The sequence below is a fragment of the Aquarana catesbeiana genome, linkage group LG01 (genome assembly GCF_042186555.1).
Source record: "Aquarana catesbeiana isolate 2022-GZ linkage group LG01, ASM4218655v1, whole genome shotgun sequence".
In the NCBI taxonomy this organism is placed as follows: domain Eukaryota; kingdom Metazoa; phylum Chordata; class Amphibia; order Anura; family Ranidae; genus Aquarana; species Aquarana catesbeiana.
In genome coordinates, this window is record NC_133324.1 from 841518729 (window position 1) to 841535154 (window position 16426).

Genomic DNA, 16426 nt, shown 5'->3' on the forward strand with positions numbered 1-16426 from the left:
TCTTTCATGTTCTAGTGAACCCATCCCCCCCACTGTTAGAATCACTCCCTAGGACACACTTAACCCCTTGATCGCCCCCTAGTATTTAACCCCTTCCCTGCCAGTGTCATTTACACAGTAATCAGTGCATTTTTATTGCACTGATCGCTGTATAAATTACAATGGTCTCAAAATAGTGTCAAAAGTGTCCGATGTGTCTGTCATAATGTCTCAGTCAAAATAAAAACAGCAGATGGTCTCTATTACTAATAAAAAAATATATAATAAAAGTGCCATAAATCTATCCCCTATTTTGTAGACGCTATAACTTTTGCGCAAAACAATCAGTATACGCTTATTGCGATTTTTTTACCAAAAATATGTTGAAAAATACATATCGGCCTCAACTGAGAAAGCAGTTTGTTTTTTATATATTTTTGGGGGGTATTTGTTATAGCAAAAAGTAAAATATATATATTTTTTTCAAAATTGACGCTCTTTTTTATTTATAGTGCAAAAAATAAAAACTGCAGAGGTGATCAAATACCACCAAAAGTAAGCTCTACTTGTGGGAAAAAAGGACGTCAAATTTTTTTGGGTGCGACGCCACATGACCGCGCAATTGTCAGTTAAAGTGACGCAGTGCCGTATCGCAAAAAGTGCTATGGTCAGGAAGGGGGTAAATCCTTCCTGGGCTGAAGTGGTTAAACAAATAATTCCCTAGTATGCATGTTTTAGAACCTAATGCCTCGTACACACGATTGGCCTTTCCGACAAAAACGTGGAATTTGTCCGAAGGGCGTTGGCTCAAACTTGTCTTGCATACACACGGTCACACAAATGTTGGCCAACAATTACGAACGTAATGACGTACTAAATGTAGTACGAGCCGAGTAAAAGGAAGTTTACTAATCATGCGCCACCCTTTGGGCTCCTTCTGCTAATCTTGTGTTAGTAGAAGTTTGATGAGTGTCGATTTGCGGTTTCAGCCTTGTGCTTGTCAGTCTGTCTCTGTTTTTCAGGTTGTGCTTGTCGGTTCATTTCTGTTTTTCGGTGCGTGCTTGTCAGTTCGTTTCTGTTTTTCAGTGCATACTTGTCAGGTCGCATCTGATTTTCAGTGCGTGCTTGTCAGGTCGTTTCTGATTTTCAGGTCGTGCTTGGTCCTTTCTGATTTTCAGTGCGTTCTCTCAGTTCATTCTGAACGGCCATTCGTAAACTAGCCATGTGGCATTCTCGTCAGAGATATCGTGCTACTATTGTTGGACTTGGAGTTATTGCTTTTACCCAAGTCCGGTCCAGGAACAGGGGGAGGAAGAGTTCTCGGACCAAGAATTGGTTGCTTAATCATGACCAATTCTCTGATATGCCTTTGCTGCGGGAGCTCCAGGAGAATAATCCTGATGATTTTAGGAATTATCTCTGGATGACGGACCCCTGCTTTCACCATCTATTTGCTTTGCTGTCCCCCTATATTACTAAGCAGGACACATGCATGCGACAAGCCATCCAAGCAAAGGCTTGTCACCACCTTGCGGTATTTGGCGGCGGGGAGAAGTCTCCAGGACATCAATATCATGACTGGGATCTCCACCAGGCTCTGGGAATCATTATTCCAGAGACCTGTTCTGCCATCATTCAAGTCCTGCAGAAGGACTATATTCGGGTAAGTTTTATCCTTTTACATCACATTCTATGTATTTAATGTTTGATAATGTATTGTATTAATCTCTTTATTCCATAATTACCATTATTGTAATATGCTGTGAATGTCCTCTTTGTCCTCATGCTTGCTGTAAGCTTATAATGTTCCTTTTTTGTCATTCATGCATATTTGCCTTCACTAACCTCCCAAGCATGCTATCCCGGGCCCATACACACCTAGCCTAGTAACTTAACAATGTATTTTGTCAGCTCCATTTTAGTGCTTATCCTAAACACCCCCTAAAATGTGTACAAATGTTATTGTTGTCCTTAAATTTAGGCAGAGTGCAAGATGCTTTTTTTGGGGGGCCCAAACTCATTTGGAACCCTCCTTCTCCCCCAACCGCTAAGTCAACCGATACCAAAACTCTATCTGACTTTGCCAAACCCATACACACTAAACCTCTTTTGTGGTCATGTTAATGGATGCATTTACCAAAGCATGTAGTGGCCTGCCTGAATATTTTCAAATGGTACTGTTGAAAGTTTTGGCCTCCTATTATCTTGATAGGTAATAAAAGAATGTAAAAACGTGCTTCAATTTGGACAGCGTTTATCCATATTTTTGTATTATGACACTTCTTACCTGTCCAGTGGGCTGGGCTGCCAATAGTGTAAGTAAGGAGGGGCTGGCCAAAGTAACACACATTATTTATGCATTCAACTCTTAATGAAGTGGAGAGAGTTACCTGTCCAAAACATCTACCTATTACCCCCCCCCCCCATAACATTTTTCAAATTTTGGGGGGTGAGGAATCTGATAAGTTGACCTTATACTTTTGTCTTTAAATACTAATTTCAAGAAATGTTATACTTATGTTGGCCAAGAATGTTTGTGTCTAATCTGCTTGCATTGTTATGTGCAAAAGTACTTCCCATTTTGGTGGTGCTATTGATGGGAAGCATGTAAGGATCATACCACCACCCAACTCGGGGTCTTATTACTACAACTACAAGGGGTTTTGTAGTATTGTGATGTTGGTGGTGGTGTCAGCCAATTATGAGTTTCTCTACCTGGTCGTTGGGAAGAACAGCAGAAACTCTGACAGAGGAGTGATCGCCCAGACCGAGTTCTACAGGCGGCTACAAAATGGCACATTGCGGTTGCCACCTCCAGAGGAGAATGTGGAGGACCTCAATTTTGTTTTTGTCATGGATGAGGCCTTTGCTCTGGGGAACAACACCAGCAATGACAGTTCTCGAAAGTGGCCGTCCTGGCTTACCCCCCCAAAGTGCCCGCAAAGTCAGAGAAAAATATGTTGAGTACTTTGCAGACACAAATACACATCTAGTCAAATGATGGAACAAATGGTCACTCAACAATAGCATGGAGTGGCATATGCCGACATGTTTAGCCTTTTAGGGCTTCCTCAGGGGATGTTTATTGAGAGGTAGATGTGATACAGCATAGAACAGAGTACAGTTAAAAACAATACAAAAAATTATAACACAAAAATTATAATCAAAGATGATAAATATGCTACTGACCACCTGGCCCAATACCCATCAGCCACCCAACAAACAATGTTTTTACCTAAACATCAATTTTTGTGGGATCAGTTGGCACATGAGGGAGGTTATGCGTACAAGTAGAATTCAAATGTACAACCTAGACACTTCCCTAGGGAAAGAACATATGCACCCTCTAATGGAAATAATATCATTCCTAACATTTCTTCCACATCTTCAATCTCCTCCAGTCAATCCACATTGTACCGTGACCTATCTGAAGATAGATTACCAGAAAAAAGAAAAGGAAATCCGGATGCCCAATCTTTGGAGTCCTTCAAACCTACCTTTGGAGTAACACAGAATCATAGACCTCCAGGCCGTCCAAGGAGTATACAACCACAATCACCCATGTTACAGCATTCACTGTCTAATATTGTGTCCGGCACTTCTACACCGGTTTTAACCACGGATTCAAATGTATCCTTGTGTGCATGTGCGTCACTGCAATATAAGCTAATAACCTACCTAATAAGGTAGGCATTTTGAATACCATGTTTTCTTCCACTAATTCCTCACACTCAGATCCAAAGCTTGCACCCATTTTTTTAGGGAAGGCACAAGAGATGGGCTTGAGCCCATTCTTGGACGCCCTGCATCAACAATCGGGAGAGCAACCCAATTTGAAATAATAAACCTGTCTCCACACCGGTTGTCTGAGGCGGAGAATTAGGTTCTTCAGTTGGGCCTGACCTTCTGCCCAGACTCCGATGCAGACAGATTTACAAAAATAAAAGATATCCATTTATTTGCACATAGACTTATGTTCAAAACTTTTTATGATAAACCCATACAACCATCTGGATCCATTGGTTCTGGCATCTACAATGTACAGGAACTTTGTGTACTCGATGATCTTATGGAGCTATGGGAGGGGGACCACACCGAGCCAGACATCCTTTCTGAGGAATTTTCGTTGGATGGCCTGGGAGGGCTGACCTTCCCCCCTCCCTCCTCTTTTAAGTTCTTTCAACTAAACAAAAACGTGCACTAACCTCTTTACAAAGTAATTCATCAATAATAATAAAACCAGCTGATAAGGGTGGAAATTTGGTAATAATGGATGTTACATTTTATGAAACTATGTGCTTAGAGATTTTGCAAAATAAAGATTGGTACAGACCTATTACCAAAACTGTGATAGATCACTACAATAATGAATACTACAGTATTATCACAAAAGCCCACAGTCAAGGCATTATTGATGAAAATACTTGGCACCTCCTCCATGTAAAAAAACAGAAAATTCCAACCTTTTATGCCCTTCCAAAGACTCACACATTATTAACATTGCCACTGGGCAGACCCATTGTGTCCAGTTGTGAGTGCCTAACTGAAAACACCAGTAGTATCATAGACCAATATGTTAACCCACATGTAATGTCACTCACTTTTATGTCAAAGATACAATGGATCTGCTCAAGAGTCTTGAAGGTGTTACCCTTCCCTCCAATACATGGTTGGTAACTATTGATATCGAAAGCTTATACAATGCTATCCCGCACGATAAGGGTTTATCAGTAATCAAAGGCCAATTGAAAGAGAGGGGTAAATTAGCCAACGACTATAATAAATTTGTGGTTGACCTCTTGAGATTCATTCTCACATGCAATGTATTTGTTTTTAGACTCTCCCACTACCTCCAGGTGCAGGGGGTTGCGATGGGGACATGTGCCCCATCGTATACCAACCTGTACCTATGGGGGAGAAGGAACTTTTTGCCAGGGACAACGTGCCAACTTTGCTTGGGCACGTCACTGCCTGGCATCGATATATTGATGATATATTGATGTTTTGGACTAGCACCAAGGACGAATTGGACTTGTTCATGACTACCATTGGAAACATCCAATACAATCTTAAGTTTACCATGAACTGTGACCTCATTAAAGTCAATTTTCTAGACCTTGAGATTTTTCCTAACAGTGATGGCTCTTTGGGCACCTCCCTGTTTTGGAAACCGTCAGCAGCAAATACCATATTGCATGCCGCAAGCTCTCATCCAGTTCCGTTAAAAAAGAGCATACCATATAGCCAATACCTTCGTATACGAAGGAATTGCTTCAATGATGGAGATTTTCTTAAAGCAGCATATAATCTATATTCAAGACTCTGCAATAGAGGATATAGCCATAGCTGTCTGAAAAAGGCCTTTAACAAAACTCAAAAACAAAAGAGAAGTTCTCTAATTTACTCAAATAATAACAGGGAAGCCAATGAATGCATTAGAATCATTACCCCGTATTGCAAGCAGCATCAACAAATTCATGCAGTTCTAAAAAAATTTTGGCCATTACTTTCAGCAGACCCCATGATTAACTAATATATCAAACCGCACCCAATCATCACCTATAACAGAGCAAAATCTATAAAAGATCGCGTAATGCATAGTCATCATAATGTAGTATCCAACACAGCCCCTGACAAAACAGGGACTTTTTCATGTGGTGGATGTGATGTATGCCATTTTATTAGCAATAGTAGTGATATATTCCTCCCCAATGGTCAAACATACTCCATTAGATATAAAGTGACCTGTCAAACTCTTAAATGATCTCTTTCTCCGCCCTTGACTATCTACCTCTGAATGCCAGACGAGGTAGTGTGGACCATGCCTTACTACAGCTCGAGACCAGATGGATACATGTACACAAAAAACAGGAAAAAGGTTCCCAAAGGTATTCTTCAAAGAGGATTCATAAGTTTTGGGACTAATAATATTTATTAAATATCCACAAAAATAGAAAAATATATACATACAATATGAAATAAGAATATAAATACCCTCCTCCAAAGCATTTAGTTTAAAATTAAGACAAGAAGGTCTTAAAAGAGACACCGGTGTCCACCACAATCAGCCATACACAGCTATAATCCATCCCATCTAATATAGGCTTCGCTTAGCCAGTCAAGGTGTATAGAAACACTACACTTATTCTAAAAGACAATTAGATAATAGGTGGCCTTCAGAAATCCTGCTGTGTGTTGAGAGTTCAAAAAATCAATTAAAAAAAAAGAGTGTTAAGTATAATTTCTTTGGTCTTCACTCAGGCATATTTGAATAATGGAAGGCAAATGCAGAGGGGTGTTCATTCATGAGATACTCGGCAGAGACACACTTATTGAATGATTGTCATGTGTATGGGTGTGGATCGCAGAGGGACATGTGAAGGGTAACATCAATCAGGGAAACAACACGGTATTTATGCAATAAATGTTTTCCCCTTTAGATTAGGGGGTACTGGTACAGCTCACTGTTTAGACGTCTTTTACCGAGTGTTTGCATTCCTTATATTTTAAGTCCATAGATGCGATCCAAACACTTAATGATGAAACCACTAGGAAGTCTGGATGGAATCATCAATGAAGATTCACTTAATGATGAAACCACTAGGAAGTCTGGCTGGAATCATCAATGAAGATTCTGATAAGAGTCTTTATTACATAGATGGATAATATTCCTCTTCAAGAGTTTCTCCAAACAAAATTGTCATAAGATGGTGTCTCAGATGTCTATGCATGCCATGCATAGGCTACAAAGTGGTCCAGTCCAGATCTGCCTGATCGATCCGTAAGAAACTGAATACTGAAGATGTATTCTGAACGGGACTCGAAGTGGATAGATAGGGTTCACCGTGTGGATGGACAAATCGGTGCTCACACCACTGAAAACATGTGAGTGTCTTGCTTGCTTACATGAGGAAGCTTGGTTCACAAGCGAAACATGTAAGCAAGCATCTTACATCTTATCTATCCACTCCGAGTCCCATTCAGAATACATCTTCAGTATAACACTCTTTTTTTCTGAATGGATTTTTTGAACTCTCAACAAGCAGCAGGATTTCTGAAGGCCACCTATTATCTAATTGTCTTTTAGAATCAGTGTAGTGTTTCCACGCACCTTGACTGGCTAAGCGAAGCCTATATTAGAATTCCCCTTCTTGTTGAGTTGATTCGTTTGGATGGGGTGGATGATAGCTGTGTATGGCTGATTGTGGTGGACACTGGTGTCTCTTTTAAGACCTTCTTGTCTTAATTTTAAACTAAATGCTTTGGAGGAGGGTATTTATATTCTTATTTCATATTGTATGTATATATTTTTCTATTTTTGTGGATATTTAATAAAGATTATTAGTCCCAAAACCTATGAATCCTCTTTGAAAAACACCTTTGGGAACCATTTTTCCTGTTTTTTGTGTTTATGCCCTTTTTATTCAGAGGATCACTATCCTGGAGCTTTAAACTTATTATTTCCAGGTAACGGTTACCAATTAATATTTTTCTATAGGTCGTCAAATTCATCGATGAGTGTATTATTTTACATACATCCCTGAGACCTATTTTTGCAGGACTCTTCTTGGATGAGCTTTATTTTCCTTCCTTTCCCCTTTTTTTTCAGATGGATACATGGCCTCAAGGCCATGATATACCCTGGCCTCAATGAAACTGTTAGTTTCAAACCTTTCCTGTAACCCTACCATTTAGCTATATTCTCAACGGTCAGATTACCTGTTCCTGACCCCCTCTGTCTTTATCCCCAACCCCCACGCCTCCCCCTCCCCCTTCTTTTCTCCTCGTCCCTCTTCCTTCTTCTCAATCCTTCTCCCTCCCCCCTCCCTTTTTACCCCCAGTCCCACTCCTTACACCTTTATCCCCATTTCCCTTCTCTCTTCTATTTATTGATTTCCATGTATTAATCTAGAATTCTATGATTATGTAATGGTGCATACTTTAATGTACTATTTAGGCACTATCTATATCTGAACTCAATGATTATACCCATTGCATGGTGTATCTATGAGCTTCATTGCATAACTTTGTGTGTCCAAATCTCCAATTGAAACAGATACTTATTACTGTTTATACCATTCCAATTAGATAACACCTTGTAATTTAGGCACCCTTGGCCTCCTCATAGACCCAGTTTTGTCATTTGTAAGTATACTTTACTAAGTTTTATATCCTCACATCCTTTTCACCTCATATTCTTACACTGGTGTCCATCCCCATTTCCCCCTTGGTCCCCTGTGTACCTCCTCCTTAATCCCCAGTGGGACTGACATTCTATTTTACTCTCACTATCCCCTCACTACCTTCACCCCCTCTCCCTTTCCCCCCCTTCCCCTCTCCCCCCTCTTTTTCTCCCATTTCCCCCCCTTCCTCTCCATTCCCCTATCCACCTTTTCTAGCCTCTTCTATCCTCCCTTTCACTCCCTCTTTCCCTTCCCCTTTTTCCTCCCTCCTCCCCCCCTTTCTTCCTCCCCCACCCAATATCCTACCTTTCCTCCCCGTTCCCTCCCTTTTCTCTCCCCCCCCTTTGTCCTCCCCTATCTGTCTTTCCCTCTCCCCCCCATTTACCCCTTCTACTCTCTTCCCTTCCCCCTTTTTTCTTTCCCCCCTCCCCTTTCCCCTCACTTCTCTTCACCACAGTGACCCTTACCTTTTTCTTGGTCTTCGTACTTACACTCTTGTTCACCAGACAGAGACGGGCCTTTTGGCCCTGTCCCTGGGCTCTTCTCGGCCAGTCTTTTTGTGTGCAGCCTAGTGTCCGTTTTTCCATTTGGCTCAACATCAAGTCGCAGGTAAAACATCTTTTGTTGGGTGGCTGATGGGTATTGGGCCAGGTGGTCAGTAGCATATTTATCTTCTTTGATTATAATTTTTGTTTTATATTTTTTTTGTATTGTTTTTAACTGTACTCTGTTCTATGTAGTATCACATCTACCTCTCAATAAACACCCCCTGAGGAAGCCCTAAAAGGCGAAACGTGTCGGGATATGCCACTCCATACTATTGTTGAATGACCATTTGTTCCATCATTTGACTAGATATGTATTTATGTCTGTGTAATATATGTACAGCCAATATTTTTAAATCTGTCTTTGGTGTAATAAATTGTGTTATATATTTTTTTACACTTTGGTGTATTGTCAGTAACTTTATTGCTTGGCACCCTTAAAATTCCACCAAAATCATCTTCTTCTCTATATATTCTTCAGGGATGTTGGTGCCACTTTTTTGACACTGTCGCCTATCCATACAAACTACTATGTTGAGTACTTCGTGGGTTGAGGGGCAATTGCTTTACAGCAATATGTGGCAGATGTGCAATAAAACTTTTTTTAAAAAACTAAACTCCTATTTCATTTGATTTACTGTTTGTGTTTCTTATATGTGCAAACCCTTCCTCCAAACTAAAATAGGTGAGAGGAAGGGGTTGCACCCCTGAAACACATCCATTGATCCCCCATGATGGAAGCTAGCACATGTTGACACACTGGGGCTTATTTCAAAAAGGCCAATCCACTTTGCCCTACAAGTGCACTCTCCCTGATCAGGATTTGTGCACTTGCACTGCTGAAGTGAGTTTCTTCTTCCACAACATCCACATCACCTAAAAATAAAAAACATACTATGTATTAAAAATATGCAGGCATCCATTTATTACCTGAAGCTGTGGTCTCAGACACTGACCTGTGGTCGACACCATTTCTACCACTTCACCCAGCACTTCCTGAACATCAGCATCAACATCTTCAGGGTGTGTGGTGAATTGCCTTTCTTCATTAGGTGTGGGGTTACTGGTGTCCTCAGATGTCCCTATTCTTTTTTCCCCTATGTGAATACAAAAAAGGTATATTTAGCAGACAGATATGTTAGGCTAGAAATAGTAATATGAAACATTGCTTGGAAGTGTCTTCCAATTATCTGTTTTGGCAGAGTTCCAAGCTGAATACATGATTTTTTCCATTTCATAAGCTGGAATACTTACCTGTTTTGTGCAAGTTTCACACATGGAGAGATCCCTAGTATCCACTAGATCACCTATGTGAGACACTATAACAAGGGTGTTATGGTGTCCCACACTAGAGCTCCTGCATCCAGATGCGTAATCAGCTGCTGAGTGTCCTCGCCTGACACTGAATAAAGTTGTTATTTCATTATAGTCTCAAACACATCTAGACAACAATGTAATAAACTTATTTTAATCAAAAAAGGCCTGAACACATGTAGTTAACCTAAATATCCCAAAAGCGACGTATTAGTAGTCGAAAGAACGATGTTTAATATGAACGATTCCTGTGTCCACGAACTTCAAACTTGGCATTTTAACTGTACGACAGTAAAGAAAAGCACACAGACCAGCACAAAGGTAATAATAAAAATAGGAACACATGACAAATACTTTTTTTGCAGCACTTTCCTGATCTTTCTATACTGATCTTGCTCCCTCAATTTCAGGTCTGACCAGCGTTTCCTCAATTGATCCTTGGATTGTCATACCCCAAAAGTCCTGTGCACTCCTTCTGACAACTTTAGCCATGATCTTGGCCTTTCTGACATTTGGGTTTCTGTACGGTCCATGATTCCCATCATAGTCTGTCCTCTTTAAGATGTCCACCATCTCCACCATCACTTCAAAGGACATATTTGAGGCCTTATATCTCCTCCTGGATTGGGAACTGCCTTGCTGGGGCTTTCCTCGTTGATGCTTTCTGCACCTACCTGCTGTCTCTCCGCCATTTGCTCTCCCACTGGCTCGAAAGGGAAGAGGCCAGGAATACACTAGAAAGAAGGACAGGGGTAGAGTTTGACTCATGCGCAGTGTATATAAGGCATAACGAGCGGTCGCTGTAACGGACATAGGTATAATATGTGAGTGGAGGACAGAAGATCGCTTTTGCGCAAAAGAACGTTGAAACAAAGGTACAATTTTAAATTGGGGCATCAGTGGTTAGTGGCCTATACTGCTTATAGATTGAGGCCTATATTGGGACAAGATTATGAGAGTTTATCCCGACATTAGGGTTTGTGTTGTGTTGTGTCTTGCAGATAAAATGGTGGATACATTTACTGCCCCTGACCTCCTCCCTGACTTTATCCAGCAGATGACATATATGTCCCCAGGCTGTGGTACTACCACAGCCTGCATCTTTTGTCAGACCAGACCGAACCCAGGCCATCGCTCTCAACACTTCCTTCCACATCAGCTGAGGCTCCTGGGGTCCACCCTGGGCTTTCAACACAGGAAGAAGATGTGGAGGAGCCCAGCTTGACCCAGGTATAGCATTGTTGAACATATTTGTGGTCAAAAATTGAATGATGTTAACTAGATGTTATTGATCCTAAAATTCTGCTTTAACAAAGTGGTTTACATATCAATAGACAGTAGTGGCCAAAAATTATTTGGACAAGAATGAAAAATGCTGGGGTTAGAATGATAGTCTTTTTCTATTTGTTAACATTCAATTTGCAACAGTCATGAGCTCAAAATCCTAAAACTATGTACCATTTTCATACACAGGATAGTCTCAGCCTCAGCCAAAGCCAAGAGGAGGCTGTGCCAAACAGCCTGACTGAATGCCAGCTTCCTCCCCTCCACCCTCCAGCAAAAAGGGCCAGGAAAAACAAAAACCTGGATGATACCACGACTGCATTCCACGCAACAACTGCCATTAGCTCGGCCCCTGATTCCCAAGAGGCTTTTGGCTGCATGACAAAAAATACATTAAAAGAAATGGAGTAGGATCAGCGCATTATGTGTGAGGAAATCATCCTCAAGGTCCTGAACAAGAAGAGAAGGGCCTAATCACCCCTAAAACACACCTCTGCAAATTTGATCATCCTCCTCCACAACCTCCACCAACAACACAGCCACCCCACCCACCACAGCAGCATGACCATGGCCAATGCAGCAACAACCCCAACAAGGCCACTGGGCTGGGGATTATCCCCGATATCATTTATAATTAGATTTTTGTTTAATTTGAGTTTATCTTTTTTTTGGGAGCAAAGATTGCATTTTTGATTTAATTTCTTTCATTTGTATGGAAGGAAATGTTGAGAGAGATGGCCTGGGTTTGGTGTGGTCTGGCAAAAAATGCAGGCTGTTGGAAGACCACAGCCTCAGGACATATATGTCATCTTCTGCTGCTCCCAATCTCTCGGAGTCCTAGACCGTATTGTGGTCCCTATTAAATGGATTCCTCAGGTTACCAATTTTGACAGTCAAATAATTGATGTCTGCCCTGGGGTGCAAACGCTTCTCCAATTTCAAATGTTTCTCCATCGCTGCCTTCCTCTTGATTTTTTATACGACTTTGTGCTCCATATTGCATTAAAATGTTTGATTTTGCAAAATACTTGGCTATATGTTTTATTTTAAAAAGTTTGTGAGTAGGCAGGTACATTTCAAAAATACAATGTGAGATTAACAAGGGACACCAACATAGTTGCATTTTTGAGGTTAAAAAATACAAGATAATAATGGTGTTGTGGTATATATTATTCTGGAGATCACTAGAAAACAAAAAAAATATATATATATTATTGTGGAGATCACTAGAAAAAAATATAATAATAAATACATTTGTCAGAACTCTGTGAATATCACCAGCAAAGCAGCTTCATTATTATACCATTATAAAGTAGAAGAGAATGCGCTGCATTGAGAGATTTCATAATTTGCGGCGTCATGAATGTGATAGCTCCATTACGAGCGCTAGTTTTACAAAACAGAGCACTTCTGGCTCATCCTTGATTCTGAGCATGCGTGTTTGTACTTTGGACTTTTGTCCGACTGACTTGTGTACACACGATCAGAAAATCCGACAACACACATTTGTTGGCGGAAAGTCCGACAACAATTGTCCGATGGAGCATACACACGGTTGGATTTTCCGCCAACAGCCTGACAGCCAAAATATCCTGTCGGAAAGTCCGAAAGTGTTTATGGGGGTTTAAGCTAAACTTCAGAAAAACAGCTACATACACAGATAAATTACATATATAAGATCTGTTGTACCTACCAAAGGATTTATATTCCTGCCCATCTAATCCTAAAATTGGCACAATTCTGCCACATAGCACAGTAAGCCTGGACTCTACTCTACTGCAATTAATTCTTGTACTTCAATCTTTTCCATCTGCCAGCACGGTGGGAGATTTACCGAAACTGGTGCACACAGAATCTAGTGCCTGCTGTGCATAGTAACTAATCAGCTTCCAGGTTGTATTGTCAAAGCTTAGTTGAACAAGCTGAAGTTAGAAACTGATTAGTTACTATGCACAACTTCACCAGATTCTGTGTGCACCAGTTTTAGTAAATCTCCCCCCATGCATCTGCACAGGGAAGGAAAAGCAGAAGGCTATGCTAAGCTCATCTCTCTGTCACATTACATTTTCCTTCTCTAAGCATATAGATTGGCTTCATATGCTGTTTCTACCTCTCCCAAACTGAGATCTGCTATACAGGAGATTACAAGTGTGCTGATATTGAGTCAAATTTAGGTACCTGCACCAGTTGCTTTTATAAATACACTTAACAATTTTAATGACACATACCTGCAAGATTTAGTGTTGTGTTATCTGATTAAAGTTCTGCTTTAACAATTAAGAGATACACTGTAGATACATGTGTATGCATTTTGAAGCTGCCTTTTATGGATTAAATCAATGTATTAATATACTGCATATCAAAATTATATTATACAGTGTGCTGGTGAATTTCTTCCAAAAAGTAAAACTGAACAAATCCTAACAGTAAAAAACCTACAGATGAGAGGGGTGTATGAAAACAAACAAAAGGACGCCGCTACAATTCAGCCTGTGCCAATGGTAAGCTCGATATTTAACATATTTAAGCTTTTATTGTGCTGCTTTGTCCAAATAATTATGTACTTAGTAACAGCAATACACTACATTAAATCACATGTATTTTAGGGGGGTATAATAATATCAATTATGTGCTTAAGATTAAACAGTGTTCTGGTTTATTATGTATCAAGAGTAGCTCTTGTGTGAGGAAAAAAAAAAGTAATTTGCATTGTGTCTAGGTCAACAACTTCAAAAGCTATAATTAATATAGGCTAGGTCAGGAAAATACTCAAAAAATGTTCTATACATAAAGGGAGATATTTTTGAAACCTGGCATTCAGAGGGTTTATTAATCCTTGAAACTGCAGTAGAGGTTCCCAGTTCAAATCCCAGGAAGCACTTGTGAATTCAAATGTAATAATATTAATTGTGGAACATGGTTGAAAGGCCATTGTGTACTTGTAAAATGATAGTGTAGTGGTGAATGTGGAACATGCTAAATTAAAGGTTATATGCTATTTTCTTTGGCAATATTTAACCACTTCCTGCCCGGCCTAAAACAGAATGACGGCTGGGAAGTGGTTCAGTTATCCTGACTGAACATCTTTCAGGATAACAAGCCAGTGCGCGCACATAGGGCCGTGCAGCATGGTGATTGGTGGTGTGTCACTCTGACACACTGCATCTTTAATCTTGGTAAGGAGCCTCTGATGAAGGCTCTTTACCATGTGATCAGCTGTGATCAATCGCAGCTGATCACAGTGTGAACTAGGAAGGCTTTCCTCGGTTAGAGCTGACAGGGAGAGCTGATCGGCGGCTCTCCTGTCAGAGGGGGGGTGTGCACTGATAATCAGCACATTGATTATCCACACAGCCCCCAGCAGTAGTGCCCACCACAATGCCAATCAGTGACCATCAGCTGCCAGTCAGTGCCCACCCAAATCTCCAATCAGTGCCCATCAAATTGCCAATCAGTGCCCAAAGTGCCAATCAGTACCCCATCAGCAACACATGTCAGAGCCCTTCAGATGCCCATCAGTAATGCCTCTCAGTACCTCCTCATCAGTGCTGCCTATCAGTGCCATCTATTAGCGCCCATCAGTGTCACCTATCAGTGCCCATTAGTGCCGCCTATTAGTGACACCATTTAGTGCCCATCAGTACCGCCTATTAGTATCCATCAGTGCTGCATATCAATGTAGCCTATTGGTGCCCATCAGTGCTGCCTATCAGTGCCACCTATCAGTGCCCATCAATTCTACATATTAGGGCCTCCTCATCAGTGCCCATCAGTGCCACCTTATCAGTGCCACCTTATCAGTGCTCATCAGTGAAGGAGAAAACAATATTATATAATAAACAAAGAAAAAACATTTTTTTTTTAAATTTTGGTCTTTTTTAGTTTGTTTAGAAAAAAATATAAAAAAAAAAGTAATGATAAAATACCACCAAAAGAAATCTCTATTTGTGGGAAGAAAATGATAAAATATTAGTTTGGGTACAGTGTTGTATGACCACGCAATTATCATTGACAGCGCTGAAAGATGAAAATTGTCCTGGGCAGGCAGGAAGGGGGGAAAGTGCCCTGTATTGAAGTGTTTAAATATTATATATATGTACTATGTGTGTATATATTATTATTATACAGGATTTATATAGCGCCAACAGTACAGTATATACAGTACATATAAACAACATACCCTGCAGTTTGAAAGGGCATAAATCAATTCTTACTATCAGGAGGTACCATCCCTCAAGAAACTAATGTAAAACTGCAAAATTTTTTGGGACTTTACATGTACCTCCTTGTGTATAATAAACACTGACCACCAACAATTTTCCATGTCTTTTTTTTCAAAATATTATACATCTAAAAATAGGTTATCACATTGCTTGTCCAGGATGGTATTGTCCTGGTCTTGAGATCTGATTTGTTTGTAGCCACCACATTTCACAGGCTGAACCGCTTCGTCAGGGCGTCAGATCTTGTCAAATACTGTGATATTATACAAGAAAAAAATCACAAGTGAGACAATCAATCACATCGTATATTACATCCAGCAGACATTTGACAGTTAAAGTTTTTTAAAAAATCCTATCCTTTGCAAGGATTCACAAAAGAGGGTGAGTATCATGTATAAATCATTAGTTATACAATATAGTTAGTATTAAATTATTATATAGAAAAAAAACCCTGATGAAGCTGGTCAGCCTGCGAAATGTGTTGGCTACAAAAAAATGAGATCTCAAGAACAAGGCAATACCATCCTGGACAACTAATGTGATCATTTGTTTTAAAAACTAACCTCTTTTTAGATATTGTGTAATATTTTGAAAAACGACATGTAAAACAGCTTTTTTTTTTATATAAGTGGTCCGTGTTTATTATACCCAAGGAGGTACATGTAACGTCCCAAATAATTTAGTAAATTTGTAATCAGCAGTTTAGTATTTTTTTTTTTTTTTTTAACAAGCATGAAAGTGGGTATCAGGAGGTGAGGAGATGGAGGTCATTTAGCTTTAAGTCCACTTTGAAGAAATATGGTAGGAATATGGTAGGAATGCATATTCATTGTAATTTTACTCTGTTATATGTAATCACCTGATCCTCGCCATATCAAATGGGATTTTTAATTAGACC

The 16426-nt window shown here is 40.1% G+C and overlaps 1 protein-coding gene across 2 annotated transcripts in view; it reads left to right on the top strand.

Moving 5' to 3' along the window:
* The window catches only part of ARAP2 (ArfGAP with RhoGAP domain, ankyrin repeat and PH domain 2), a 604561-nt gene that overhangs the window by 583002 nt on the left and 5133 nt on the right, over positions 1-16426 (top strand). The window contains exon 31 of one of the 2 annotated variants that reach the window (XR_012237041.1): positions 13684-13756. Coding sequence is in view for 1 of the 2 variants with exons in the window: in XM_073608952.1 (XP_073465053.1) it covers positions 13684-13806 (123 nt within the window). In the remaining variant the exon portion in view is untranslated. Of the gene's footprint in view, positions 1-13683; positions 13807-16426 lie in introns of those variants that run through there. The other variant, XM_073608952.1, reaches the window with a different exon arrangement.